At 36.3% G+C, this 27324-nt stretch overlaps 3 protein-coding genes and 2 long non-coding RNA genes across 16 annotated transcripts; 3 read left to right on the top strand and 2 right to left on the bottom strand.

Moving 5' to 3' along the window:
• The first annotated feature begins 5580 nt into the window (after nucleotides 1–5580).
• On the top strand, nucleotides 5581–6240 carry LOC133744597 (agamous-like MADS-box protein AGL82). The gene has a single exon (XM_062172679.1). It carries the CDS (start codon nucleotides 5581–5583, stop codon nucleotides 6238–6240), a length of 660 nt encoding a protein of 219 aa, XP_062028663.1.
• A 5394-nt stretch (nucleotides 6241–11634) lies between these two features.
• LOC133745295 (uncharacterized) lies at nucleotides 11635–15637 on the bottom strand. 4 transcript variants are annotated; one of them, XR_009863538.1, is made up of 6 exons: nucleotides 14988–15637; nucleotides 14204–14323; nucleotides 13982–14039; nucleotides 13183–13278; nucleotides 12903–12981; nucleotides 11635–12001 (listed from the first exon to the last, which is right to left on the bottom strand). It is a non-coding gene; the product is annotated as an uncharacterized LOC133745295 (long non-coding RNA). The 4 variants fall into 4 exon arrangements; XR_009863541.1 differs by having other exon boundaries at nucleotides 11636–12001; nucleotides 13183–13261; XR_009863539.1 differs by lacking the exon at nucleotides 13982–14039 and having other exon boundaries at nucleotides 11637–12001.
• Nucleotides 15638–16139: 502 nt separating this feature from the next.
• Nucleotides 16140–18274, top strand: LOC133706958 (uncharacterized). Of its 8 annotated transcripts, none has more exons than XR_009844834.1 (6): nucleotides 16140–16306; nucleotides 16539–16819; nucleotides 17027–17061; nucleotides 17468–17499; nucleotides 17688–17740; nucleotides 18001–18274. It is a non-coding gene; the product is annotated as an uncharacterized LOC133706958 (long non-coding RNA). The 8 variants fall into 8 exon arrangements; XR_009844835.1 differs by having other exon boundaries at nucleotides 17996–18274; XR_009844831.1 differs by having other exon boundaries at nucleotides 17932–18274.
• Nucleotides 18275–18741: 467 nt separating this feature from the next.
• On the bottom strand, nucleotides 18742–20965 carry LOC133746548 (uncharacterized). 2 transcript variants are annotated; one of them, XR_009864219.1, is made up of 3 exons: nucleotides 20588–20965; nucleotides 20308–20475; nucleotides 18742–19330 (listed from the first exon to the last, which is right to left on the bottom strand). XR_009864219.1 is itself a non-coding variant. In XM_062174715.1 (3 exons), exons 1-3 carry the CDS (start codon nucleotides 20835–20837, stop codon nucleotides 18969–18971), a joined length of 723 nt encoding a protein of 240 aa, XP_062030699.1. In that variant the 5' UTR covers nucleotides 20838–20965; the 3' UTR covers nucleotides 18742–18968. The 2 variants fall into 2 exon arrangements, 1 of the variants encoding a protein (XP_062030699.1); XM_062174715.1 differs by having other exon boundaries at nucleotides 20645–20965.
• A 373-nt stretch (nucleotides 20966–21338) lies between these two features.
• LOC133744596 (uncharacterized) lies at nucleotides 21339–25150 on the top strand. Its single transcript, XM_062172678.1, has 7 exons — nucleotides 21339–21441; nucleotides 21572–21710; nucleotides 21995–22076; nucleotides 22494–22681; nucleotides 24283–24414; nucleotides 24708–24838; nucleotides 24960–25150. Exons 1-7 carry the CDS (start codon nucleotides 21339–21341, stop codon nucleotides 25070–25072), a joined length of 888 nt encoding a protein of 295 aa, XP_062028662.1. The 3' UTR covers nucleotides 25073–25150.
• The last annotated feature ends 2174 nt before the right edge of the window (nucleotides 25151–27324 follow it).

The following is a 27324-nucleotide window of genomic DNA, read 5'->3' as shown; positions in this document are numbered from 1 at the left end:
CCCAAGCGGATATAAAGAGATTGGTGCGCATCGCCAATGTCTGAACTACCATCGTAGTTATTTCCACGAGACCATTTAGGTGTGTATATGGGAATGTGATGTCCAACATCACTCCCTTTGCAATAACCATCGAAAATCTTCGATGTATACTCACTAGCATAGTCAAAATCCAAATGACTAAATAGGATGATCCGGGGAGTGAGCCCGTTGTCATATTATATGTGCTATGAGTATAGCATAAGCAGCTTTTATAGATGGACAATGGCACAACACGTGATTAGTGTGTTTGCGTGTCAACCAACATCATGAGATATTTAAATGTCCGCAAGTTGGTTGAATAGGTCCACAAATATCACCTTGAATTCTTTGCAAGAATGGCATATTTTCTTTAGTGTCCTTTGCATAGGATGGTCTCAATCCTATTTTTGCTAAAATAGCAAGCTTTGCAAAACGAATGATATCTTTTAGAAGTAACTCTTTGGACCAATCTTTGGTTCGTACTTCTTTTCGTTGTGAAGAATGGATGTCCGTGTGAAGTCTTTAATATACGGAGCATCATATCACAACCTGGATATCTCAAACGTTCTTGCCAAAGCCTATATGTGTCGGAATCCCATAAGTCATCTCTTATGACATGGTTTGATTCAATGACTTGAATAGTGGTTGCATGCAACCCACTAGAGCGACACATAAGTTTCTCTAATACTCGTTTTATGTCCGTAGTCATTAGAGGTGATGCAAAGGAACTCTTGTCCATTCTCACAATGTGTTTTCACATGAAAACTATTGGCTCTTTATATAAAGTTCGGAATTTAACACATGTCCATGACATTGAATAATAATGCGACACTTTATTAATAAGGAAAATAGCCAATGATTACATCAAAGTTTTCCAAAGTCTATTCCATAATAAAATCAAACTTTAGACAAATTGTAGTTACTTAATCCGTTTGGTAACTCCAATGAAATATGACCAGGAAAGTAGAGAGATGTTGGTGGAGCGAGGCTCGCTTAAGTACCCCGATCTCAATTACTTTCCTAGACATCATACTACATTGGATGCGCCACATGAGAAAAAGTTTTAATACAATTGTCATTTGACTAAGGCACATTTGCCATTCTTGGAAAATAGAAAGGACTACTCTAATCAAAGTCTGCGGCATCCTCGTGCTCTTTATATAAAGTTCGGAATTTAACACATGTCCATGACATTGAATAATAATGCGACACTTTATTAATAAGGAAAATAGCCAATGATTACATCAAAGTTTTCCAAAGTCTATTCCATAATAAAATCAAACTTTAGACAAATTGTAGTTACTTAATCCGTTTGGTAACTCCAATGAAATATGACCAGGAAAGTAGAGAGATGTTGGTGGAGCGAGGCTCGCTTAAGTACCCCGATCTCAATTACTTTCCTAGACATCATACTACATTGGATGCGCCACATGAGAAAAAGTTTTAATACAATTGTCATTTGACTAAGGCACATTTGCCATTCTTGGAAAATAGAAAGGACTATTCTAATCAAAGTCTGCGGCATCCTCGTGCTCTTTATCTGCAGCTTTGAAGTCCTCAGTGGTGAGAGTGATATCTTCACCATCTTCATCTTCAGCAAGATTGATATCTTCATCTTCAGCAAGATTGATATCTTCATCTTCAGCAAGATTTATATCTTCATCTTCAGCAAGATTGGTTTCTTGCTCTCTCAATTGCCTATACTCCTTGTAGCTTGCAGCTAGTTGGGTACTTGCATGGGATTGCTTGAACCAATGCTCAATTGATCCACATCGTTGTGGATATTGCCAAAGCGCTCTTCTAGCGCTACCCATAGGTCTCTTGCATCCTTGATCGACATGTACTCTAATCTGAGAGATTTATTCATGTGGCGTCGCATCAAGATGATTGCTTGAGCATGCTTTGTGGGTGTTCGTTGGAACACTAGGCCCTGGTCAGGTGCCTGGATTATGGGCAATATCCCACTCGCAGTGAGATGGTTCTCAACGTCGGTTACCCAGCCATGGTATTCCGAGCCTGTTGAGTCAAGCATTGGAAAGTCGAGTCTAGGTTCATTCGACATCCTGAAAAATAAGAAGAGAAGATATATTAGTTTCGGAGTTTAAACTTCCACGAAAACTAAAATAATAAGATTTCCGAGCTATGCTACCAAGAAATCAATTTCCAAGAATATTTGGATTTAGACCAAGCAATGATGTTTGCGGACGCTCTTAGTCCGAATATTATGAACACTCTTAGTTCATTGATTTACGAGCACTCTTAGTTCGTTTAGCGTGAATCCCCACGATTCCGCTTTAAGTCCATAAATTGATGTTTTGTGGACGCTCTTAGTCCGATTATTATGAACACTATTAGTTCATTGATTACGAACGCTCTTAGTTCGTTTAGCGTGAATCTCCACGATTCCGCTTTTAGTCCATAAATTGATGTTTTGTGGACGCTCTTAGTCCGTTTATTATGAACACTCTTAGTTCATAGATTACGAACGCTCTTAGTTCGTTTAGCGTGAATTTCTATAATTCCGCTTTTTGATTACAAGTCCCTGAAAATAAGAGAAAGGAATAAAAACTCAAAAATGGGAACTTTAATCTTTAAAACTTACTTGTTGAAATTCAGAGCAAATTCGCTTCTGAATAGATCCCACTTCAAATGGTGTACATATCTCAAGACGGCTCCAACTTGGCTGAAATTTGGAGATCAGATATAAGAGACAGAGATTAACAACTTTGATGAAGAAAGGATTTTGATTAGATGTCCCGAAAAGGACGTTTCTCGGCGTGCAAGTAGGTTGATCTGCACAGGAAAGAGCATGCTGAACAGCTCCCACTTTGAATAGTGTACATGTCTCAAAACTACTTCAACAGGGCTGAAATTTGTATGTCAGATAGAAGAGACAGAGATGAACAACTTTAATGAAGAAAGTATTTTGATCAGAGGTCCTGAAAAGGACGTTTCTTGGCGTGCAAGTAGATTGATCTGCACAGGAACGAGTATGCTGAACAGCTCCCACTTTGAATAGTGTACATGTCTCAAAACTACTTCAACAGGGCTGAAATTTGGAGGTCAGATAGAAGAGACAGAGATGAACAACTTTGATGAAGAAAGTATTTTGATCAGAGGTCCTGAACAAGATGTTTCGGGGCGTGCAAGCAGGCTGTCGGCAGTGTCTCGGCAGCTGCTGCGCAGCTGTTCGGCAGGCCTTCAGCAGCGGTTCAAAAACTTCCGGCGGCCGGTTCAGGTGGTTTCCGGCCGGTTCCGTCGATTCTGAGGCCGGTTCCGGGCTTCTTGGATCAATGGCTTTGATATGAGCTAGGGTTTGGAGGCTTTTTGTAGGTTTGGAAAAATGACTTCGATTGCTTGATGAACTTCCTCTACTCTTGTCAATTTCGATTCTAAATCTAGAGCAACTTCGTGCTGATAACGTGTTTAAGGAAAAACGTAAATTAACAGAGAGATAGAGAGAGTAATGTTTCTGAGTGAATGAGGATTCATGTGTATTATTCATCTCCCAAAGGAGTGTATTTATAGGAGTACATTTGTAGTGTGAAAGCTCAAAGATAAACTCAAGCTTGATATCAACTTGATTTACAGCTGCAGCTCCACATGGTGGCTGTGATGATGATAATTGCCATGCTTGTTGCCCTTTGGCATAAAGCTTGACACACAAGTCTCTATACCTACATTATACACTCAAGTACCTATTGTATACATGATATAGACATTTATACTATGACTCATATATACAACATGATGAGTCATATATACTACAACACCTTTGTTTTAATTGATCGATATTCCATAGTTTACATAGTTTACATATAATTTTTTGACACAAAGAAATGAATAGCTACAGATATGTAAAAGATCACATACTACAGATGGATAAAAAAATCATACTTAAACATACTCTTAACATAACTTTTAGGATTCATTGGTTGAAGAAACAAATGCAATCATAACATTATGGACTACAAAAAGTAACTATCGACGATGGAGTTCTTTTGGAGCATCGACAGTTTCTGGAAGCTCATAAGTAATTTTGGTCCTCCGCCGAGGAAATCCACTCAGAGGTCTCATCTTCTGCGCCAGAAGACTACTCAGACACCTCATCCTCCAAGTCCGATCCTCAGACTTCTCAGATGTCTCGGCCTCAACATCATGTTCAGGAAGGTTTCCCGTCTTGGATTCCTTTAACTCATTTTCATTATGAAGATCCCTTGGAACCGGGACACTAATTTGCTGCTGGGATGAAATAACATTTGCAATGGCTCTAAATGCTGATGCTTGATTATTATCTATTAGTGTATTGTTTTCTACTTCATTGGCAGCTGGCTCTTCTGATGGCAATTCTCTTTGTGGAGGAGGCCTAAAAAATGGTGTCTTACCCATCTGCCAATCATGGAGGTTCATCTTTGCCGCTGTAATCAAGTCAGGTTCGCCACCCTTCAAAAGCTTTCCGGATGATTTGCATAGCTGAACTAGAAAGTCATTATCATCCTCCCAGTCCTTTATCTTATATGCTCTTTGCAAGTGCTCTTTTTTAACTCGTTTCAAAACTTCTCCATTGTGTTCTGAAGCATCCTGCAGGTTTGTGACACGTACCACGCCCTTGAGTACAATATCCGTTTCAGAGTCGTTGGTTTTATAGACAACTCCGGGGCAGTCAATCAAGAAGGTTCTCTTTGTGAGTGTTATATATTGCCACACTTTAGTTTCCCCTGGAATAGAAGCAACCTTGCAAACATTTTTTGTTCTCAGTCTGAGGGGGTCGGCAATTAGGTTACGATTAAGGTAGGTCAGGATTCAATTCCCGTGAAATATAAATTATTTAAAGACCTATTTGAAGACTCTCACCTAAACCTATATCTACCTATAGATCCAATAGAACTAACTAAATTCACTGAAAAAGAGTTGGAGCATGACTGAGTTCAAACTTTTTGTTAATTACAAAACTTGATGACACTGAAATTTCTCAAACTTAATTTTTGTTGATGATTGTATTTCAACATCGGGTGGAAGAAATTAGGAAACTAGGTCATGATATGGGGAAGATATTCATATATAAGGAAACTACTGTTATTTTATTATTATTTTTTAGATGAAAATAAAAAACGAATCAACTTAATAATTACTTTCCAAAATAGTGATCGATCTCTATTCTATAAAGCCAATCGAAACCACATTAGCTTGTGTACTTTCTGGAGATTAGAAAGAGGTAGGGATCGAGAAGCTGTCAAGGTCGACTAAGGTACATATTTTATGTTTTTGATTTTCTTTTACTGCGACTATATCGATTATGTTATGCGTACTGTTGATTGAATATACTTATGTTCTAGATTAATTAGTTGTGGCTGTTGTGGTTTTCAATTGTAGTTTATTTGTTTATTATTATAATTTTTTGAAAATGTTCGATTGTAGTTTATTAGGGTTTGTGAGTAGAGACAATTTTTATCGCAGTACAAGTCTTTACTCAGCAGTAATCTGTGTCCTATCTTACTCTAATTTCCTTGATTTTCTGTAATATATTAACGTATCGTCGAACAGATACAACTTTTTTGAAGTATGGACCCTCAAAGAAACATACAAGAACTATCGTCCAGTAAGAGTGATCGTAAAAAGGTTCGGGATCGAAAGAAGAATTTAATCAAGAAAGCCGAGGAGCTTTCAAAACTTTGTGGTGTTGATGTATGCTTGATCCTCTACCAACGCCAAAGTACTGTAGCAGAGACTTGGCCCCAAGATCCTGCGCAAGTCAAACGCATTATCACTGGGTACAAGGCAAACCCGGCAATCAGAGATGCTAGCATTCCTTCATTGGAGACAAGGGGTTTGGCAGAAACCAAGCCTCGAAAGTCAGATAGTGGTCGTGAGAATGTTATTAATAATTCCGATGAGGAGAGGGAGATGTTGTACCCGACATGGGATGATCGATTAGATTACTGTTCTGAGGACGAATTGTTTAGACTGGTTGCTTCCTTGGATGCAAAGCTAGAAGCTTCAACAAAGAGGATTGATTCACTATCGATGAAAAGCTGTAGCGGTTTTGTGACCCCAAAAAACAAAAACAGCAAAGCTGGTGCACTTGATCATCATGACAAGGTGAATTCGAACTTGAACTTGGTCCCTTTTCATGAGATTAATGATCTTGATGATCCAAGATCATCCAGAAACTACAGTAGTACTTCAACCATGCAATTCAGGAGGTCTCCTTATATGCAATAAGCCGACTGGATTTCATGTTGAGACTCGGATTGATCAAACAAATTTAGGGCATGGGTCTAACCCGTGTACTCGCATTTAACATGCTCTCCATCATTTAGGTTGTACTTATCAATTGTTACGTGATATATTTTGTCCAGATTTAAGTACTTTTTTGAGTTTTTCTTTCGTCGAGAATAATTGATCTTCTATAACATTTGAGAATAATTGATCTAAGTACTTTTGCCTGAATTTAATTACAAAGAATTACAACTCTCTACGGAGTAAGAGCCTTTACAGTAATACAATCTACAAAAACAAGAGATTAGAGAATCCATGTCCAAGGAGATATAGGAAACTAGAAATTCGAGTTCAATCAGGAACAAACCAAAGGTAGCATTCAATTAATGGTTCTCCTGCTTCAGTATACTCTCTTCCCCCTCTCTCTTTTCCCCCCTTTCTATATATGTCAAAGGTAGCTGGTGACTCTCATTTTAGCTTCGCTCAGACAAGTCTTGCAGGTTCAATACGATTTACCTTTAGAAGTAACTACTGGTGTGGTGCCGGCTAAGGATCTTCCATCAATCATGCAAGTCAGTACCTTGAAATGAAGCAGTAGATTAGTAGCTCAATTGGCAACAGAAAAAACAGTTAATTTGGAGCTTCCATTATGTCATCGTTTTCACAATTGGTTTCATCACTTGTCTCTGCAATGAAGTTTGTGTGTCTCCCATAAACAATTTTGTCAGAATCGGCCGCGGTACCGTAGGTGGGACCGTGGGACACGAAATGGAAAAGCATGTACCGTTCAGCTGTTCTGAGATTCCACCAACAGATGCACTTGGGAATTGGGATCCAGTTTATATTCTACAGGCAAACCAGACATGCTTTTGGAACACTTGAAACATTTTCGTGAGGAAGTGATTGACCTCGAGACCAAAAGGCTCAATTTTGTCCTTGTCTCCGAGCTACCTAATGATGGGGTTCTTGTTTCCAGCTATGTAACGCGGATACTACTAGAGTTCCTCAATGCCCATGATTATCGAGTTTCTTAATCTGGAGGACAGGGTTTAATTGTGGGCTTCAGTTTCTTCAGAGTTAATTCCTTTGTTGCTATTTCTGTTCCAAATTTGAGAGCAGCAATTGTTTGGTTTTGGTTTCTTTGATGTCTTCATGCTGTAGCTTTCTAAGTTTACTGAGTTTCTTGTCTACTCTATACTATCTCTTTATTAATAAATTGTTGTTTCGTAAAGCCATATGAGATAAGCTGGAATCCACTAGCAATTACGGACACAGCCGTAAGAACATAAAGAAACTTCTCTAATATTTGGTTTTTTTATTGATAACTTGAATCAAAATTACAATCTAAGAGGTGCCTTATATAGGACACATAGCATAAACCTAATACAACTAGAAAACATAAAGAATAATTTATTGTAGACTAAAACTAGGAAACCTAATTAAACCTGATTAAATAAAAATCAGAAATAAAATCCTAGATACTAAAGAATATTACGCTTGGAATCCCAATCAAGATTTTGCTTGAGAATCCCGATATATCCAAAAGAGTAATTTATGATTAATTCCATCATTAAGAAGCCTATTTGAATACCAATTTTCAATATTCAAATTATTATTCTTAATGTGAAGACGCTTATTTCTTTTCGAGATTTTTGGTTGAAATTGGCTAAAATCTTGTCCTACATCAGAAACACAGAAGATATAAAAGAAAAAACGAGTGATAATGTAAAGACATTTTGATGTGCCCTGGAAGAATTGAGAGTATCTCTAATGACATGATGATCATAGTGGATCCCTTAACTCTGAAGAAACTGAAGCCCAGAACCCTGTCCTCCAGATTAAGAAACTCGATAATCATGAGCATTGAGTGTTCTGGTTTTGGATTGAGCATTAATTACTGATCCTAACTCGATGGTTTCTATTTCAGCAATTTCTTCTCATATCAATTGATGTGGTGGGTACTATAAGATTCACATTCGTGTTCAAGTAATCTATGATTTAGTTGATTACTGATGAGTTACATGCTCTATCTTTGAAATTTTTTTTCTTGTCTGTGTGTGTGTGTGTGAAGTTGCTTGCGTTTGAATACTTTGCTAGTTTTGATGGGACTCAAAGAACCTTACAGTCATACTTTAAAGTACAACTACTATGTTGATTCCATTAATGTTTTACGGCTAGATACTCTGTGACTATGTCATCAGGTAACTCAGGAGTTGCGTTATGCTATATTTAGAAAAAATTAGATATAAACTCAATTTTCTAAAGAGATATTGGGAAAAATCCACATATTTTTCTATCAATCTACACCCAATCCATGTAGGCAACTTTCCTTGTAGAGTGTTCATGTATAATCAATATTTTTTTGTGTTTTTTTATATGCCTGATTTACCCTTAGACAACTTTTTTTTTTTTTGAGAGGTTGGGCAACCTTCCTTGTAGAGTGTTGATGTATAATTATAGCATATGACATTATGGCTTAAATCATGCATATGTTTTGATTTCAAATTTTCATTGATGATATATATATATATATATATATATATATATATATATATATATATATAACACCATGATTTCAAGCAATACATATACTAGTGTAGTTCTATAGATCATAAGAAAGAAGTTCAAATTTATTGTTGTGAAATCACCTATGCGTTCGTGACCATATTATCTTTCTAATCTTTGGCTTTCAAAAGTATGGTATCTACTCATAAGGTATGTTATTCATGAGATTTAGTTTTCAAATCTTTTCATTTGTCATCATTGTGCCCTAAATTTTCTTATGGTAAAGCTAGAACAAGATACTTTTCTTTTCTTTGAACTTTTCCTTTTGCATATTGTCATATTAATTTGATGATTATTGTTCATTCTCAATTGTTACCTAATAGATAGGAATATGCATATAGGGATAAGTTAGATATTTTCAACCTAAGAAATATGGTCAACTCACAATGATAGACCTAAGAAAGAGATTGATGTGAAAAATGATTCGAATAAGTAGGTTGCAATGAAAATTCCTAGAAGTGAGGTTAAATAAACACACGCGTCTAATCTTTAGTTTGTAATAAAAGAAACCTTTTAGTTAGGTTAAAAACTTGAACCTCTACCTTTAAATCAGGTTGCAAGTAAATGGATGGAAGACAGAAATAGAAAACACAAAATCTCAAAATCTATTAGCTAAGTTAAAAATAAAAAATAAATAAATAAATAAATAAACCTATTAGCTAAAGTTGCAAGTAAATAGATGGAAAACAGAAATAGAAAACACAAAATCTGCCTTTAAAATAGAAAGTTTAAATTTCACATTCATTTAAATCTATAAAATCTTTGAATTCAAAAAACATAAATATGTAAGAAAATATCCATAATTATGGAGTAGAAGGAAAATTGCTAGAATAATGGGACCAATAAAAAATCTATCAGTATTAATTAAGGTATTTAAAGAGGAAGTTAATTTTGTTAATTGACTAATATTTATCATATTTAAATAGTGGCAATATGTGTAATTTTTAGAAAAAAGAAAGATAATATTTTATCTTAGTTGACAATAATTGGGTGTTTGAAAAAAAATAATAGGTGAGTTTTTTCCATTAACATTTTTAGAAATTGGTTTATAATGAATTTCCCCCTATATTTAACTTCTAGAATCATTCACGGGTCCACAAAACAGTAACTCTTTAAACAAGGCCCTTTTTTTTTTTTTTTTTTTTTTTTGGTCGAAAGACAAGGCCCTTCGAGTTGTTACCATCCCCGATTGCAACTCAGTTTGTGTCTCAAACTTCAACACCAAGTCTTTTATGGTTAGTTCACTTATACTCTACTGGTACTGATAGACTTGACAAGCAAGGTTACTAGAATTCTATATATGCTGCCTTCAGCTGCATCTCTGACTTCTATATTGTAGTGGTGGATTGTACTTGAATGTTTTGAATTGACAGTGCGTGGTTCCATTATTCATTCCCAAACTTGAAACATATTTGTGTTTTTGGTTTTATTTGGTGCTGGTTCATGCCTTGTATCAAGTTTGACAATTTGAGGGTTTTTTGGGGTTAATTAGGTGCAGCTTGTGAATTTGTGATGTTGTAGACTTACAGTATCCCTGCTTTCACATTAAACCCATAAGTTCAAACCTCTCTCTTTATTCTTAAACCCAGAAAGGACTCGCTGTTTGTAGTTCTTTCCAAAAAGTTTTTTTTTTTTTTTTTTGAAAGAACTACAAACAGCGAGTCCTTTCTGGGTTTAAGAATAAAGAGAGAGGTTTAAACTTATGGGTTTAATGTGAAAGCAGGGATACTGTAAGTGTACAGAATCACAAATTCACAATCTGCACCTAGACGTTTTATAAAAGTCTATTGGGGGGCAATAGACGTTTTGAATTGATATAATCTCTTCGTTTTTTTTCTTTAATCAAAGCTCTATTTGTCTAATTTTAGAAATATTAGTTCCCATTCCGACGACCAAAAGTTCTATTGTGGGGCAATAGACGTCTATTGCATTGGGGGGCAATAGACGTCTATTGGGGAGCAATAGAGGTCTATTGCCCATCTATTGGGGGGCAATAGATGTCTATTGGGGGCAATAAACCTTTCCGGTGAGATTTTCATAAAAGTCCGGTGGACGGCGACATGTGACCGGATTCCAGCGGCCGGTGACGGGGCTCCGGCGAAGTCTCCTATGGTTTCTCTCTCTTCCATTCTCTCTCTCTCTCTCTAAGTTTCAAAGAGGTGAGGGTAAAATGGTATTAAAAAAAATTTAAAAACAAAAAAAAAATCTTAATGGGGTATTAGGGAAGACCTCCTTAGAGTGTTTTGGGTAAGAGGGAATTAAAAAAACTTAATGGGGTAAGTGGGAAAAAAATCTCTAAAAATGGGGTAAATGGACAAAAACCTTTTTTTTTCTTTTTTCTTTTTCCACATGATCGATCAATAGGTCATCAAGTCAAAAAGGAAAAAATAGCAGATTGGAAAAAGAATACACAAAACCCAGAAACAAGTACAAAAATGAAGAATCAAGAATACAAAAGGCGGCAGAGGAAGATTTACTAATTATGTTTATATAGTATGACATAACATCAAGAAATTTTGTACTAGACTTTGTGATGATAGGCAAAAGAGATTATTTCCCCAAACAGATGAACAATTTGACAAGAACCTTCCACTACTACGACTCACATCTTGAAAATCATCCAAGGGTAACTTCCCCAATAGAAGAACTGCTTATCAAGAAATGTGAATACCTCTATCGGTCAAATCAGTATCTTGAAGAGGCCACAAGTCGAAAAGTAAATGCACCACATTTTGACCAACACTAGCAACATTGCCCGCGCGATGCTGCGGGTATATTATTGACATAATTCAATTCGACAGTATTGAATTTACGAACATTATACACATTATATAAATACGTTATAGATGTACAGAAGACATTGTTTTACATGATCCAAAATTTGGAACTTTAGGCAGATTTCAAAATTGCATATCCAACTACGTACACATTATTCTACATGTTCTAAAATTGGGTACTTTAGCCAGATTTCAAAATTATATATACATTACACATCATTTCAAATCTGGTACTTTAGCCAGATTGCAAAAATGCTACCCAAGCAGGTGCATATGTACATATTACATATGATTAGACTTGGCAAAAAACTTGTCTATGATTACAGTTAAGACTTCGCATTTTTGGCTGGTTCCTTGTTCGCAGCATTGGTTGGTTTTGACTCCACATCCTTTAATGCTTTCAACTCCTCACAGAGGTTCATCTAAGTAGTCAAAACAAAGTAAGAATGCGGTAGAAGCGAATAAGAACGGATAGTTGAATATGTAGCAAGTAATGGTAAGTTTGCAAATAAACAGAGAGAATATATAATTCTTGAGACAGCGATATTAGAACTAAAAGAAATTTCAAGTTATAAAGAGCTCTCTATCAAAACCTAAACCAAAGGCTAATCATTAGAGGAAAATTCAATGCCCAGAGCTGCAATTGAACTAAAAGTTCCAAGTGCATCCAGCAGGTATCAAACCACAGTAGCTAGTCGTACAGCTAGAACTGACTCTTCAAAAGGTTGTAAGGAATCAACAGTGCATGTCATGTATATAATGTAAAAAAGGAAAAGGGGAGAATCATCAAAGTGATTCCACTCGCCTGCTCCTATTTTTTAAATTTACTATCATCAGTCAGGCTTAAGTGATTCTCTCCTAATATCTGTTGTTTGATCATGCCCATCACAAAGTATTTTGATTAAACTATCTTTTGTCTAAATTAAGACTCGAAATGCAAATAAACGTTATAGCAGATAATAAAAATTTATGAGAAGATAAGTATATATTATACTGATCAGTAAGATGTAAGCTTACTTACATGCAATCTCTAATTGTTACAGACCTAATGGAGACAGGACAAAGACATGGTAAACAAAACAGAATGAAGACATCTGAAAAAAGCACTATCCTAATATCAGGTGCTACTTTAAATTTTTTGAAACCAATTTATAGAAGATTGAAAACACAGAATGCATAGTCATGATATGACTAAAGATTAATGCAGTCATCTACAAAAAAAGGCACTGCACCTTCTTATATTATTCATATAAGGTATTGCACATTCCATTATTAACCATAACAATGATATAAACATGAAAAACAGAGGAATATAGTTATTACTTGATTTTGAAAGACAGGACAGGTGGCAAGAGGGAGAAGTTCTTGTCTCTGATCTCTTCTGATATTCTGTTAACAGACCCTGCAGTAGGGATTCTTTTGATCATACTGATATTCTGTTAACAGACCCTGCAGTAGGGATTCTTTTGATCATACTGATATGACTCATAATAAATAATACTTTAAAAGCTACCAGTGTAATTCTGTCTTAATTTACTTTTAATTTAAGAGTACTCAAAAGGTTTGAAGCATTAAAAGGCTTTAATTTGAAAGGACAGATTACCTCTAAGCGTGGTTAAAATTCAACTGCTTCTCTTCCATGAGAGTTACTGAGTTAGTATCTTGTATTTTGTTTTCCTTCCCTGCGGAGCACCATGATCTGATCAGAATGCAGCCCAACAGAAAAAGATTAAGGAAGTAGAAAGAGAACAGAGGAGAGAATAAACAAAGTGGTCTAGTAAGGATACTGTATAAGTTGTCAATAATTCACTCAAGCAAGTCTATATTAGAAATGAAAGTTGATTCAAGTAAAAAAAAAAAAAAACTCCAGACCTTCTTAGAGCATCCAAGCAATTTCAGCTTTGAGAAGAATTCCTCAAATTTTGAGGTTTAATACCACAAATTCAACAACTGCTAAACATTTTGATCTTTCTATCAAAACAGAGTTAACACTTCTTCAATCTTCATGAAATACACTTGATTTTGACGTAACGTGACATTGAATCTAAAATCCATGAACTTGTTCTATGATTTTGTCTCCCCTTTGTTATCATTGTTACTCTTTGTTTCTTTTCTGGGTAATTCTATTATTACTACATATACAACATATAGTATTCATGATTTAGCTAAGAAGTTATTTGGGAAAAAAAAAAAAAAAAAGACCATACATTAATATCTAGGTAAAAAGCCGGAGAGAATGCAGGGAACATACATTGATTATATTTCCAGTATCAAAAGCGGCTATCTCATTAATTTCTAGTATGTTTGGACTCCCTAACATTTTAAGGGCCAAAATCTATTCAAAAGCGGGCTATCTCCGGGCTAATTTGAGACAGATTGACCATAACGAATGGAGTACATACTTAATTGGAAATGTACGATACAGGCAATGCATTTCAGAGAAACCATACTCCCCAGTTCCTGTGATTTCATTTAGAGAGGAAATTAAATGGAACAGAAAAGTATTAGACTCAGAATGCAGATAGGATGGTTAAATAGCCATTACAACAAAACAACAGTATCCAAAAGAAAAACATCATGCTGATTACCACATTGACACTCTTATAACGTGAAAGATGGCATACCTCCAATTTGTCCTCTTTAGCCCTATGATTTTCTGGCAGTGTGCGGAATACTTCTGTCAAGTGAAAGCGCTCGCCGACATTTTCAGGTGAGACAAAGTCCATTGCAATTTTGATGCATGACTGGAAAATGAAAAAGGATCTAATTAAGAAGTGTAACATAACATGTGCAGAAGCATATATGCAAGTTAAATACTTCCATTGCAATACATCCACGAAATGAAACTGACTACAAAATGAAGAATAACAAATAGTTGGGTCAATTAAGCATAACCAATTGAAAGAACCAACTAAAACTACCATAAACTTGCAAAACAACACGAAAGCCATTTAAAGGGTTCTGCAAAGTTTCTCGCTTATGCTTGTATTGATAAGCTGCAATCACATTAAGGAAGTATCATCAACTTAAAAAAGAAATAACCCTGGGAAAAGGACGTAGCCTTTTCTGATCACTTTCGTTCAGACTCCCATCACCATCTGCATTACAATTTTCATTATTTCTATAAAAACAAAAACACAATGAGTATATAAGAATTCACGAAAGGCAAAACATGCAAGTACTAAATCCATTACACCCTTCCTCATACCAAAATTCATTACAGCTGGTTTCAACATTATAACAAAAAATTAAGTTTGAAGTCTGATTCAACCGAGAGTGAAGAAAAAAAAACACTACAACACAACATTACAGCTGCATGAAGGCTCGAACCCGAAAAATCGATCAAAATACCTGAAGACATGGAAAAAAAAACACCGAAAGTGATCGAATTGAAATGGGTCAAAATACCTGAAAACATAACCAAAGAGAGCGTAGCTTAACGGAAGTTGAAACGGATCGAATTGAAATGGGTCTTCTCTGAGTTCTCTCCCTATTGTTCTTCACCTCTCTCACCCTCTCCGTACTTCTGCGGATCAAAGACGCAAAGCCTCTGAATATCACCTCTCTTTCTCACACACTTTCTCGATCGTTCTTGAACTCTCTATGCTCTCTGTTCGTGGAGCAAAGAAACAGAGCCACGCGGAGTCCCACAGGAGACGAACACCAGTCTGGGGTACTCAAGTAAAAAGGCAGAGAATGAAAGGGCAAAAGAGCCATGACACTATTGAATGAACAGTACAAAACCCCATTCTACTTTAGGATAGTTATAATTTGCAACCTCATAAACCCCCACAAAACCCTTGTAGTAGAAGCAGCAACTGGTCCAGAGCTGGAGTGTGTATTGCATTCTCAATCAAACCCTGCGAGAATCCATTCTCTTCTGCCACTATCCAAGCGTGGAACAAAACGTCTTTGTAGGCCTCCAAGCATCAAATTTCAGCCAAGTGGAGGATTTGAACTATAACTGTGAAATGCACAGCACTGAACTGATAAATCTTTCGAAAATGACTTGGTCATGGCTCAGCATGTAGCAATACAAGAATTACGTAGTTACAAATTGCAAATTCTGTGCAAATTATAGACGACTTCTTCTGCCCCAAGAAAGACCCGTCTCTCAAATTTTTCACCCACTTGAGAAAATAATTGGGGAAATTCTCTTCATTTTATTTTATCAATTTTATCTCAGCTCGATCCAAAAAGAAACAAAATTTCCAGACAAATCATCTGAAATAAATCGCTATGGGTCCAAAATCTTGCAAAACATTATATAAATAAACATTCAGTTTTTTGGGCATCTTCTCTGCTCACAAAGTTACCCTAACCAAATCCTCTACTCACTGACCATTTCTCCAGAACAACTTGACAAAAAAGAATCCGGAACAACAAAATATATAGGGGGGTGAAATTTGCACCCACATATTTACAAACCACACCCATTTTCATTTTTTTAATAATATTTCATCTTAAATTTTTTTGCACTTCCTAAAATGCCCTCAAAAGTCAGATTTTTTTTTATTTTCTTTTTGGGTCTTTTCTTCTCTCTCTCTCTCCCTCCCTCTTCTCACGACAACAATCTCCCTCTTCTCTCTTTCTTCTCCAGATAACGACCTCTTCTCCATTGAAAATTGGTCATCTTCTCCATTCAAAAGTCAATTAAGGGGAATAGTAAGAAACAGTTCCTGAGTGCAGGCTTGCCATCGCTGTTGAGGTCAAAGAACAAGTCTCATGTAAGTAGATTTCCTTGATTCTTCTCAGTTAGTTTATGAGTTCGTAATTTGGATTGGATTTTACATTAAGTTTCAGTTTTGATTTCAGTTGGGTTATTTTTGCTCTTTGATTTCTGCTAATTTTATTCAATTGGGTATAGCATGAGAAGTTTAGGATATTTGATCGAGTGAGCGATTGTGCATCACTGATTTCCTATTATAGTATGCATAATAGTGACTTTTGGGTTTTCAGAGGGCAAAATCATTTGGGTTCTACGGACAAAGAGAAAAAGAGACGAGACGGAAAAAAAAAAGAAAAAAAAAAAAAGGGAGAAGAGAACAGGGGAAGAAGGGAAACAAGAAGAGATTCAGAGGAAGAAAGAAAAGGGGAGAGAGGAAGAACAAAAGAAAAAAAAGAAGTGGCTCTCCCTGTCTGTAGTTGAGCAACTAACTGAGACTGCACTTGCTATCACCAACCAGGGACCAACAAGGTCACATTCCTACTACATTTTAGCACGATCTTACCATAGCAAGGTAAGAAAATATTATGCTCTTCTTTTTTATATGGCAAGGTCATGATAATGAAGGGCTCTTTATATTTTTTCTAATCTCTATATTGTGTTGGTAAAGGAAGTATAGCTGGGCAATAAAAGATATTTGTTTGACGTGTTCTTGGTCATTTACTCATGGGTAATTCATGGTAGAGGGACTGATTTGTACTATTTGTAACTGTTAATGCAGGGACTGGCTATGGTAATGCCACTTCTAAAGTTGCTGTAAGTAATCCAATTAACTTATTTGATAATTCCTGCACTTGATTTCTTTGTTGATAAAATTTCCAGCTACGGAAGTGTTTACACTGATATACTAATCCATTGGTTATTTTTTTTTTTTTTTTCAATTAAGTAGAGCTTTCTTTCGTGAATGTCTTACATTTTTAGATTATGACATGAGCCAGTATAAAATGAGGCAAAAACAAGTTGATGTCTACGAACAATAAATCTGTTTGGCAACTTTTATTGAAATTGTATTGACTCTGTAGGCATGTGGAATTCTTAGAAATACATAATTTCTGTAGAAATACCTTATTAGTGATTTGCTATTGTTTATATAATGTTTTTTATGCTTATTTCGAAGAAATTTGACATCCTTGCCTTTTGTTATTTTCCTATCTAAAAACAGGTTTTAGGAGGAATCAAGTCTGCCACATTATGGTGAGAAGCAATCTTCTTTGTGTGTATTTGTTTTGTGAGATCAATACAAAAGTGGGAGAGGGATTTGAGTTTTGATTACAGTCCGAAATTCCCAATTGTTGATTTTTTCTTTTTGGATTGTTTGCAAATAGACCACTTCTTTTCCATTTACGAAATCATTCACAAATAGTGACTTTTTCTTTTCTAAGGTGGAACTGACAAGAAAATATTGTAAGGGACGATTTGTCTTTAGATTTGGAAGGTACTTAATATTTTTAGTTTTGATGTTAGCTTTAGTTACATTTCTAGACAGATGTTCGCAGTTTTTCATTAGTATTTAACTCAATGTTTCAATCTTTGAGAATATATGCTGTTAGTATACTTCATGTAACTTGAAAATGACCATTTTTTTTCATACTGCCTAATAAGAGGGGCTTAGTTGAGTTTTTACAGCGATTTGGCTGGATGGTGATGGATTTATTGCGGAAGGATCTAACATGAATGTGGCTTTTGTTAGAAAAGACAAGGAACTTCTGATGCCTTAGTTTGACAAAATACCAAGTGGCTGCACGGCTAAGAGAGTTTTGGCGCTTGCAGAAGGCCTGGTGAAGGAGGGTAAGCTTCAAGGAATGCTCTGTAAAGATCCTTCTAAAAGGCTCGCTGCTCACCAGGTTTTAGGTAGTTTAAGTAATGATTGCAGTAATAGAGTTTGCTCAAATGAGATCATTCTAGCTAGCATCTGTAATATGATACGAGTTAAAGTTGAAAGTTTGGTGTAGTATGATCAGTACTTTGATATGAGGACTCCAAATTTCTCAATTTATCAGCAAACATATTACCCACAAATCATAAAGAAAGAAACTTGTCCAATTTGATATGAGCCAGAAGAGAAGGAACAGTAAGAAAGATTGAATTGCAGAAGAGAAAAACAAAGTTAAACATGAAATTAGAGTTGATATAGTGAGATAATAAAGAGAAAAGTTGGGATTGTGACCTGTTGGAAAGAAGAAGGGTTGAGGTTGACCAATTTCAATGGAGAAGAGGTCGTTATCTGGAGAAGAAAGAGAGAAGAGGGGAATTGTTGTCGTGAGAAGAGGGAGGGAGAGAGAGAGAGAAGAAAAGACCCAAAAAGAAAATAAAAGAAAATCTGACTTTTGAGGGCATTTCAGGAAGTACAAAAAAATTTGGGATGAAATATTATTAAAAAAATGAAAATGGGTGTGGTTTGTAAATATGTGGGTGCAAATTTCACCCCCCAATATGTATCATTATGAGCTTATAACACAGGTCAGCGCGACTTGGCATCTTCCCTGTTCACAAAGTTCACCTAACCGAATCCTACACTCGCTGACACCATTTATTAAGAACAGATATATATTGTTATAAGCTTGAAATACAAGGCCAAATTGCCTTGGCCATTGTCCTTGTTCACAAAGCTAACATCATCCAATCCTCTACAGCACTGTTTCTTTGCCAAGATCAACGTTGAATTAGCTTATGATCAATGCATCTTCTGATTTGGATCGAGTCTTATGTCTCTTTGTGCGTGGGCAGTCCTCAGGCAAGTGGTCACCAAGGCATAAACAAAAAATACACACCTTCATAACAGCACGTCCTCCCTCCGTACCACATGCCTGACAATCTCCAACAGGCTGGCTAACCCTATGACCGCATATCCGACAGACCACCATATACTCGGGGCCAACATTTACACCCTGAGGGACAAAGTTCATGTAAGAGCAATCTACATCAAAGTGGTCCTTCTTGCCACAAATCCTGCAATTGTGCAGACTATCTCCACCTCCTTCATAGACAAACGGAATAGAAGCCTTTGGTTCTTTGGATTTGCTGGCTGTTTGTTAGCAGTTCCATTGTTAAATACCAATTTAAAAAATGAAAATCTAAACTAATCAAAGCTAAATATTCTTGTTATACAAACTTGAATGCATCTATGACTTTATATAAAACATCATGTCAATCACATTAGTATGAGACTATCAGTTGACATGTCTAGCTTACCTAATATGTAAATTATAGCTGAGAATTATTTGCCAGTACAGGCCTCATTGAAGCCTAAAACTTAATAAAATGTAACATTCCATATCAGAGACACACCATTCATAATTTGCCAAGTCATTGCTTAATTGCTACATCACTCTAGAGGATCTTACTTTTTCTCAAATCCAACAATTATATGCGATTTCACATATTTTACTTCAAATACTAACTAAAGTAGTTTATCAAATCACAGATCAATTGCTGGACTGATTAAACTCATCCCCAGATTAGTCTCTTCTATTTACGGGGTCCTTTTTCATTTAACAACCTACTTATCTAATCATCCTTTTTTATTAGTCAGTTGTCTTCTTTTATTATGAGTATGTCATATCTCCCACATTTATGTAAATGCTCTTATACTAATTAAGTAATTATTCTTTCATTGAAATACTGAAAACAGAAGTTGCAGTACTAGTTTAACGGTTTAACCTTAGTAATGGCAAAGTTTTTATGTGAATGTAATGGTGAAGTAGTTATGAACCGATATTCTACAAAAAGCTAGGAAAAGATAAATAATAATAGCCTACAAAAAGGAAAAGAGAATTCAATAATAGCTTAAACTAAAGGATAGGAGATCTATACCCCCAAACTAAAGAGAAAGAGTTGCAACAGTGGCTATTTGGTACTCGAATAAACAAATGAAGCAACATAATTAAAAAAGAAAAATTCCAGATCTGTCCTAACAGACATGCATGTTTCTTAGAACTAATTGGAAGAACTAACTGGATTATGCTACAAGACCAATATATGAAACAAAACTGAAAAGCATACCATTCTTCTCCCTTCTCCGTTTAAAGAAGAGTTCATCAAACTGCGGGGTAGGGAGAAAGCGACATAGGAGGGTTGATTCTTCCCTTGTGAGCTTGTCTGGTTCTTCTGCCAAAAGGTGACCTAGGCGTTTTAACTCTTCATCACTAGGAGGTTCTTCTGGCTTGTTACCTGTTAGTTAGCCATTTGTGGGTAAAAACAAATAATAAAAAATATAAACGGAGCAGATGTTCCCCTCAACAACAAGTATGTATAGATTGAGATTCCAAGAACAATGGTTAACCTAGAAAGAAGACATGTTCAATTTGACCTCAGCAGCAAGTCAGGATGGAACACTCACAGTACTTTGCCGGAACCCAGATCTCCTCGTCGTCGTCCTTGTTTTTCCTTGGCAACATACTTATGCAGGTCGGCTCTCTGACGTCATCGTCGTCGTCCTTGTCGACGTTCAGCCATCCACGTTTCGCCAGTTGCGCCGGGTCGCAGCCCACCTCCTTGCCGGCTGGTTTCTCTATCGTCATAGACATTGACATAATAGAATCTCTTACGCCTCCTCGGTTATCTTATTTCTTGTGCGAAATAAAAAGCACTAAAGAGCCACTGACATACTAGGGTTTTTTATGCGTGCCTCGTTTTTCTTATTTCTTGTGCGAAATAAAAAAAAAAAAAAAAAAAAAAAAAGAAGAATTTTACTGAGACATACTAGGGTTTCTTACTGAGAAAGCTACTAAGTTAACAAACTAGGTTTCTTACTAGGGTTTCTTGCGATCCAACTAAAACGAAAAAAAAAAAAAACACTAAAGAGCTACTAAGTAGTAAAAATTGACGACGCACTCTTCCTCCCTCTGATCTACATCGGGAAAATATTGTTCTATATTGCTTATCCTTTAAATGCAAGACGGTTTCTTCGCTTAATTGAGTCGGAGAATTAGTTTCTCGATGAAGTCAACTTAGAGACAATTTCACTGGCCACTAATTTTATCAAGTTAAATTCGAACCATTCGGTCTCGTCCATCGGCTCTAAAGTCTAAACAATGACTTACCCCATTCTTTGCTCCGGTCATGACCGTTCTATTATGGATCTGTCTTACAGCCCAGATCCTTGTGGTGGTTTTCTTCTACTCAGTGCCAGTATGGGTAAGCATCGATAAACACCCGAATTAGGGGGTTTTAAGCAATATTTGTGTGCTTCCTCAATTTACTTTCAATTTCTTAGATAGTTATCTATTTCGGAAATAATTAATCCAAGTTTTACTCGTGTCTATAGATAGGCGGGCCATTCTGAGAGATGGAGAGAGTGGAGATTGGATTAGAACATTTGCTGAACAAACTTCTTCAGTATGGAATTGCTCTTTGAATATTACTGCAACTGCTTCAACGGCTGCAACTGCCTCTCATTGCAATGCGTATGCCTAAATTTATTCTTACATGCGACTATTCTCTGCATCTTCACACTTTATATCATTCATTTGTTACCAATTCTACATTCCTTGTTTTCTTCTCTTTCACACACTATTTCCTCTACTTGCCACATATCCAATAGGCATACACACACAAATGTGTTTTTATGTCAATACAACAATCATATTTTCTCACCTCACCAACAATTCTCCTTTACATAGCTTTGATCCATCAATACATATTGGCCAAAAACTGATCAAAAGTTGATATGTTATGTGCATACATGTAGCAAAGTTTGGGATCTGCAAACAGGAAAGTTGTTGCACATAATTCAAAGCCGGAATCTAGTTCCATCCTGTGCTTTCTCAAAGGTAGTTTCTTTTCTTGCTAAGTCCTGTATAAACTGAACAAACAAAGAGAGATATTAGTTCCAATTTATAGAATTTATCTCTTTTGTAAGGTTCATGCTTCAAAAATGTGTCAAACCACATAATTGTGTTCCAGCATACTTGCACTAGGATGGATGTTGTATACTTGGAGTAGCTATCTTACTTTATTACAAGTGAAAATGTTTTATACAGTGGTAGGTGGCAGCTTTTGTGGTTTTTATTAGCCTCCAAACTAGTTAGATTTGGTTTGAAACTTCAGATCTCACAGTGTCTAGAATGTATTGCTGGAATCATTTGGTGGAGGGAAATTGGTTAACGGATGCTAACACATTAAGTTATGGTTTATCCTTTCGCATTTATGTATGGTACAATCTAATTTGGTTTGTTAAATGATGATAGAATGGGCACAGTTTGCTAACAGGAGGACTCGGCTACACTATCCGTATATTTGATTTGGATCATCCACATGGAAAACCAGAAATCTTCCGGGAGTCAAATAAACCTCAGAGAGGATCAGTTCTTACTGCTGCATGGCTCCACAACGATCAGGTCATATTGAGTACGTGTAGTGTTCTACAGGGTGTCAGGTATGCATGTTTATGAAACAATCTGATTTTCAAGCTAGCCTTTCTTACCTTTTCTTTTGTTAAATCCTGTTTATTAACCTACGTTTTACATCTAGCAGTCTTATCCTCTATTTAAATTAGATCATGTTTGTCCGTAATCTTGTCAAATTTTGATCTTCAAATGACCTGTTAAAATATATGTTATGTGCTGAGTGCTGACGTGCTGATATTAATGCTAAAAGTGGATAAGAACAATAGAAAATCATTTATTGATTTATTTTTCTTTTTTATCCTTCCATCTCTCTTGACCTGTCTCATCCTCAAATCTTAAAATCAACTAATCCTCCATGTTTCAATTTCCAAGCCATTAATTTCAGCCGACTCTTATATACTGTGGGCCTGCTGCTGCTGCTGCTGCTGATGTTTTATTTATTTATTTTTATTTTTTTCATAACTACGAGCTATAGAAAAATAGATTAGTTATAGTGAGAGAATTCACCATTCTTCTATGTGAAGGGAGATATATGTTTTAGTCGTTTTGGTTCCAGCCATCTCTCCTGCCTCACCCCCTTCTTCTTCATCACCCAAATTGCATTGCAACACCACATTTATGCAATATTAACAAAGAGAAAAAAAAAAGAAAAAAAAAAGAAGAAGAAGGACATTCTCGATCTCCCTGCTAATATGGCCTCAAGATAGAAGGGCTTAGTTTGTGAGTCAAACCTTCGAACCCAAACCTGTAGAAGAAGCCGTGACTCGCACCTTACCGAACAGTGGCTTGGACTAGGGGCTTGCATAAGGTTACCTTACATCAAGAGGCTTAAAACTTTCTGATTTGCTAATATTGAATTATCAATTGGAAATATCAACTTTTGGTATGCTCAGGAAAAGGTTGGTTATAACTCCCATCCACTTTTTGAGAAACATTTGCTGGGCTACGCCCTACGCCTGAGATAAATTGGTTCAAAACTTAATGTAGATGGTGCGAGGAATTCTACTAATAGCAAGATTGGGACCAGTTGTATCATTAGGGATTGTAATGGCAACTGGCTAGAAGGCTTAACCTGCAATCTTGGTGTCGGGAAAATTTTGGTTGCTGAGACGTGGGGGTTATATTTGGGTTTGAAAATGGCATATGAAATGAAGCTTCCAATGTTATTGTAGAATCTATTTGGGTTTGAAAATCGCATATGAAATAAAGCTTCCAATGTTATGGTAGAATCCAATTCAAAGACTGTTGATTCCTTGATTCATGAGTTTGACTGAGATTTGCATCCCTTGGCCTCAATTCTTCATTACCGTTGTTTACCTTTTATTCTTGTGTTTTGACGTTTCTATTTTTTTATTTAATTTTTAATAAATTTTCAAAGATTTTTTTTTTTTGCCCTTAAAGATTAGAAAAATATTCAAATAATTCTATGATCATTGGAAACTTCAAATGAGACACATAATCGAATTGAAAGCTGGGGATTAAATTGGTGAAGAGTGTACATTGCCGGGTAGTAAATTGAATCTACTGAATTTTCTTTTTTGAATTTTCTAAAAACTATTGATTCTGTTGGTACCTAAACAGTTGTTATCGCATTCTTACTGAGCTTGTTAATTTACTGGTGACTATACAGATTATGGGATCGAAGGAGTGGTAAGATACTCCGTACACTTGAGACTGAGTCAATCGTGAGAAGTTCAGAACTGAGTCAAGGTTATATCACCACTGCTGCTGGCTCTACGGTGACATTTTGGGATGAAACCAAGTAAGTTTTGAGATTCTAAGTCAAAAATGAAAAAAGGTTAAAGAAATAACTAATATCAAAAAGTTGTGTGGCATATATACATATATATAAATATACTTTTTGGTTTTCTGGACTCATTGTAGAGTTCCGTTATAAGAGTTTTTCAAGTTGCAGTGTCTAACAGTAATATTCAGTATGGCTGGATATTATTCTTGGTCATGAGAGCTAGCGTTTAGGAGATTTTTGTATTAAGAGTTTTCCTTCGTGTATTTTGATAGTTTTCTGTACAGTCGGTTTATGAATTACTTTTACAGCTTTAGGTGCGTGAATCGCTACAAAATGCCATGCATGGTACAATCGGCTTCTTTGTATGGGAACAAGTTTATTGCAGGGGGAAATGATGGGCTTGTTCGTTTGTTTGATTTCCATACTGGTGAAGAGATTGGTATGAGCTCCAAATTTACCATTATTTTTTTACGAGTTCATTTTTTCGGTAGCAATTTCATCTGGTTTATGTTTTTTAGTTTCTGATTTTGAACCATAAGTGTGTCAATTGTATCACGCAGAACAATCTAATATGGGTGACTTCGGAACCGTTTTATGTGTGCGTTTCTCGCCCGATGGAAAATCCTATGCCTCGGGATTTGAAGATGGCACTGTTATAATCAAGAAGTTGTAGATAAAAGTCGAAAGAGAAGAGGCTGTATTGATCATACTGGACTTAGCTGTCCTCTAATTAATTACATTATCATTGGCCTATGTGATGCAGGATATAATAAATAAAAAAAGAAGTAATTTTCATATGAATATATCTTGGGATTTAGTTTAGCCTATTTTTATTAGGACTCGTGCATATTGTGGTGGAACTATTTTTAGTCTCTATCAATTGAGGCACGTAATAGTTGTTAGGCAGACTTGATTGATGAAGATTATAAACCCCCTAAATCTCTTGTTCTCTTATTAATTCTCTCCTATCTGTACCCTTCTCAAGTCTTCCTCTATTATTCTTCCTTATCAATATCCTAGTTCACTGTTCACCTGCTCCTACAATAGCCAACTTTTTTTTTTTGACAAAGTGAACCAAACTTGCATTAAAGAAAAAGGAATATTACAACAGAAGTCCAAGAAAGGGCTGAAAAACACAAAAGAAACAACAAGAAATTAACAAGGCCCACTCCAAGAACAAGCTCCAGTCCAGAAGCCTCCATGTCGGTAGACACCGCCACAAGAGGAACACAACCCCGCAGAAGCAGGTAGCAGAGCCAGCCAATCCTTCCAAAGGAACACGCCGATAAGACCAGGATCCAACACCGAGAGGCACCTAACTCGTCCCTCCGACTATCACTGGGTAGTCCGAAGTAAACAAGCACCGAAAAGAACACAAAGAACCACGGAAAGGTAGTATAAGCAGGAACCACAAGGGTAAACTGCTCGGGGGAAAACTGCGGAACAAAGCCGCTAAGGGTAACGCGCCGAAGAGCGAAAGTAGTGATAGTGATTGAAGACGAAGATACATCGGTGGAATCGGTGGTACTTAGAAAAAGGTAAATGGATGGATGGTGGACAAGAGACAGAGAAGAGATGAAGAAGATGGAGAATAAGTGGAGGAACAACAAGAGAGAAAGGAACTGGGAAGAGTGAAGGAAGGGTGGAGAGTGATGGAAAGAAAGATAGGGAGGGTAGCGGACAAGGAGGAAAGAAGACAGAGGGACCATAACAAAGACAGCAAGAGGAAACAAAACAACACACAGAAGAAAAACTAGCCGAAAGAGGCAAGAAGCCTCAGATCTGGGATAGATCCCAGGGAAAATTGCCCATGGCGGGCAGGAGGAAAGGCCACCGACTCTCAACGCTGTAGAGAGGAAACCCAGAGCGAGGGGAAACGACACACCCTCTACAATAGCCAACTTGAACAAACTTTTTTTATACAACTTAACTTTTAGTTCAGTGCTGCTGGATGTTCAGACCAATATGATATGATAACTTACAACTTCACCCCCTAGTTTTTACTAGCAAATTGATCCGCGCAATGCTGCGGTTTTTTTTTTTTTTTTTTTTTTCAAGTTTCATATGTAATAAATGAATACTCGTAATCTAAAAAATATTAGGGTTACTTAGAATATGATTTATTTTATTGTTGATAATAGATTAACAATGAGATACTACAAAAAATAAACTTTTTCCATGATTTGTAAATTTTTACAAATACAAAACAGAATTGTTCTGTAACGCCCCAAGCTGCACCTCACTAGCCTAGGCACGTCACAGTGCCACGAGTCTCTAAAACATAAATCAAACGCTCGATTTACATCCTAGAGAACCGCTAGACATTTTGTTTAATAAACTTTTCGTAAACGCACAGCGGAGCTGAAAAATAATTTCAGGTGAAATTCTTTAAATCACTAAATTATTTTGTATGTCCAAAACTTGATATGATTAATCACTCAAGGGATTAATAAACTTCAAGAAATAGGGTTTAGCAAAGTTCGACACAAGGCCAACTTCCAACAATTGCCGGAAAATCAAAGTTCGAGAAAGAGAATTCAGAATAATCCGGAACCTGAATTCCGTACAAGGTTCATCAAACTTGCGTTTTCACACCCTGCTCCGTCCGCCACTATCCCGTCACTAGTGCACAGTACTTGCATCCACACTGTGGTACGGGTGAGCTTTCGTCTTCACTGCTCATAGGGACCTTACCCTGACTAGATTTGAAAACCAACAAGTAAATAAACTTTTTAGCTAGCCAGTATGAAAACATGCTTAAACCAAATATTTCAAAGAACGACAAAGTTTAATAAATACTTTCTGACTCAAAAATCGATGCATGTTACTTAAATGAACATGCGCACTAAATCGTAGCCAATGGTCGGTCCCGTGGACCCACTACACGACCTCACCTCAATTAATTTGTAAACCAGCTAAGCGTAG

This window comes from Rosa rugosa, chromosome 4, assembly GCF_958449725.1.
Source record: "Rosa rugosa chromosome 4, drRosRugo1.1, whole genome shotgun sequence".
Classification (NCBI taxonomy): domain Eukaryota; kingdom Viridiplantae; phylum Streptophyta; class Magnoliopsida; order Rosales; family Rosaceae; genus Rosa; species Rosa rugosa.
The sequence above is the reverse complement of the archived record's forward strand: the minus strand, read 5'-3'. Positions and strand labels throughout refer to the sequence as shown.

Bases quoted from the DNA above. Each gene is read 5' to 3' on its own strand.
- LOC133744597 (XM_062172679.1), top strand. From the start codon at position 5,581: ATGGACCCTCAAAGAAACATACAAGAACTATCGTCCAGTAAGAGTGAT.
- LOC133746548 (XM_062174715.1), bottom strand. From the start codon at position 20,837: ATGTCAATGTCTATGACGATAGAGAAACCAGCCGGCAAGGAGGTGGGC. The intron at 20,476-20,644 runs GTGAGTGTTCCA...GCTAACTAACAG, and splicing joins CTGGGTTCCGGCAAAGTACT to GTAACAAGCCAGAAGAACCT. The intron at 19,331-20,307 runs GTATGCTTTTCA...GCTAACAAACAG, and splicing joins ACGGAGAAGGGAGAAGAATG to CCAGCAAATCCAAAGAACCA.
- LOC133744596 (XM_062172678.1), top strand. From the start codon at position 21,339: ATGACTTACCCCATTCTTTGCTCCGGTCATGACCGTTCTATTATGGAT. The intron at 21,442-21,571 runs GTAAGCATCGAT...TCGTGTCTATAG, and splicing joins TCTACTCAGTGCCAGTATGG to ATAGGCGGGCCATTCTGAGA. The intron at 22,077-22,493 runs GTAGTTTCTTTT...AAATGATGATAG, and splicing joins CATCCTGTGCTTTCTCAAAG to AATGGGCACAGTTTGCTAAC.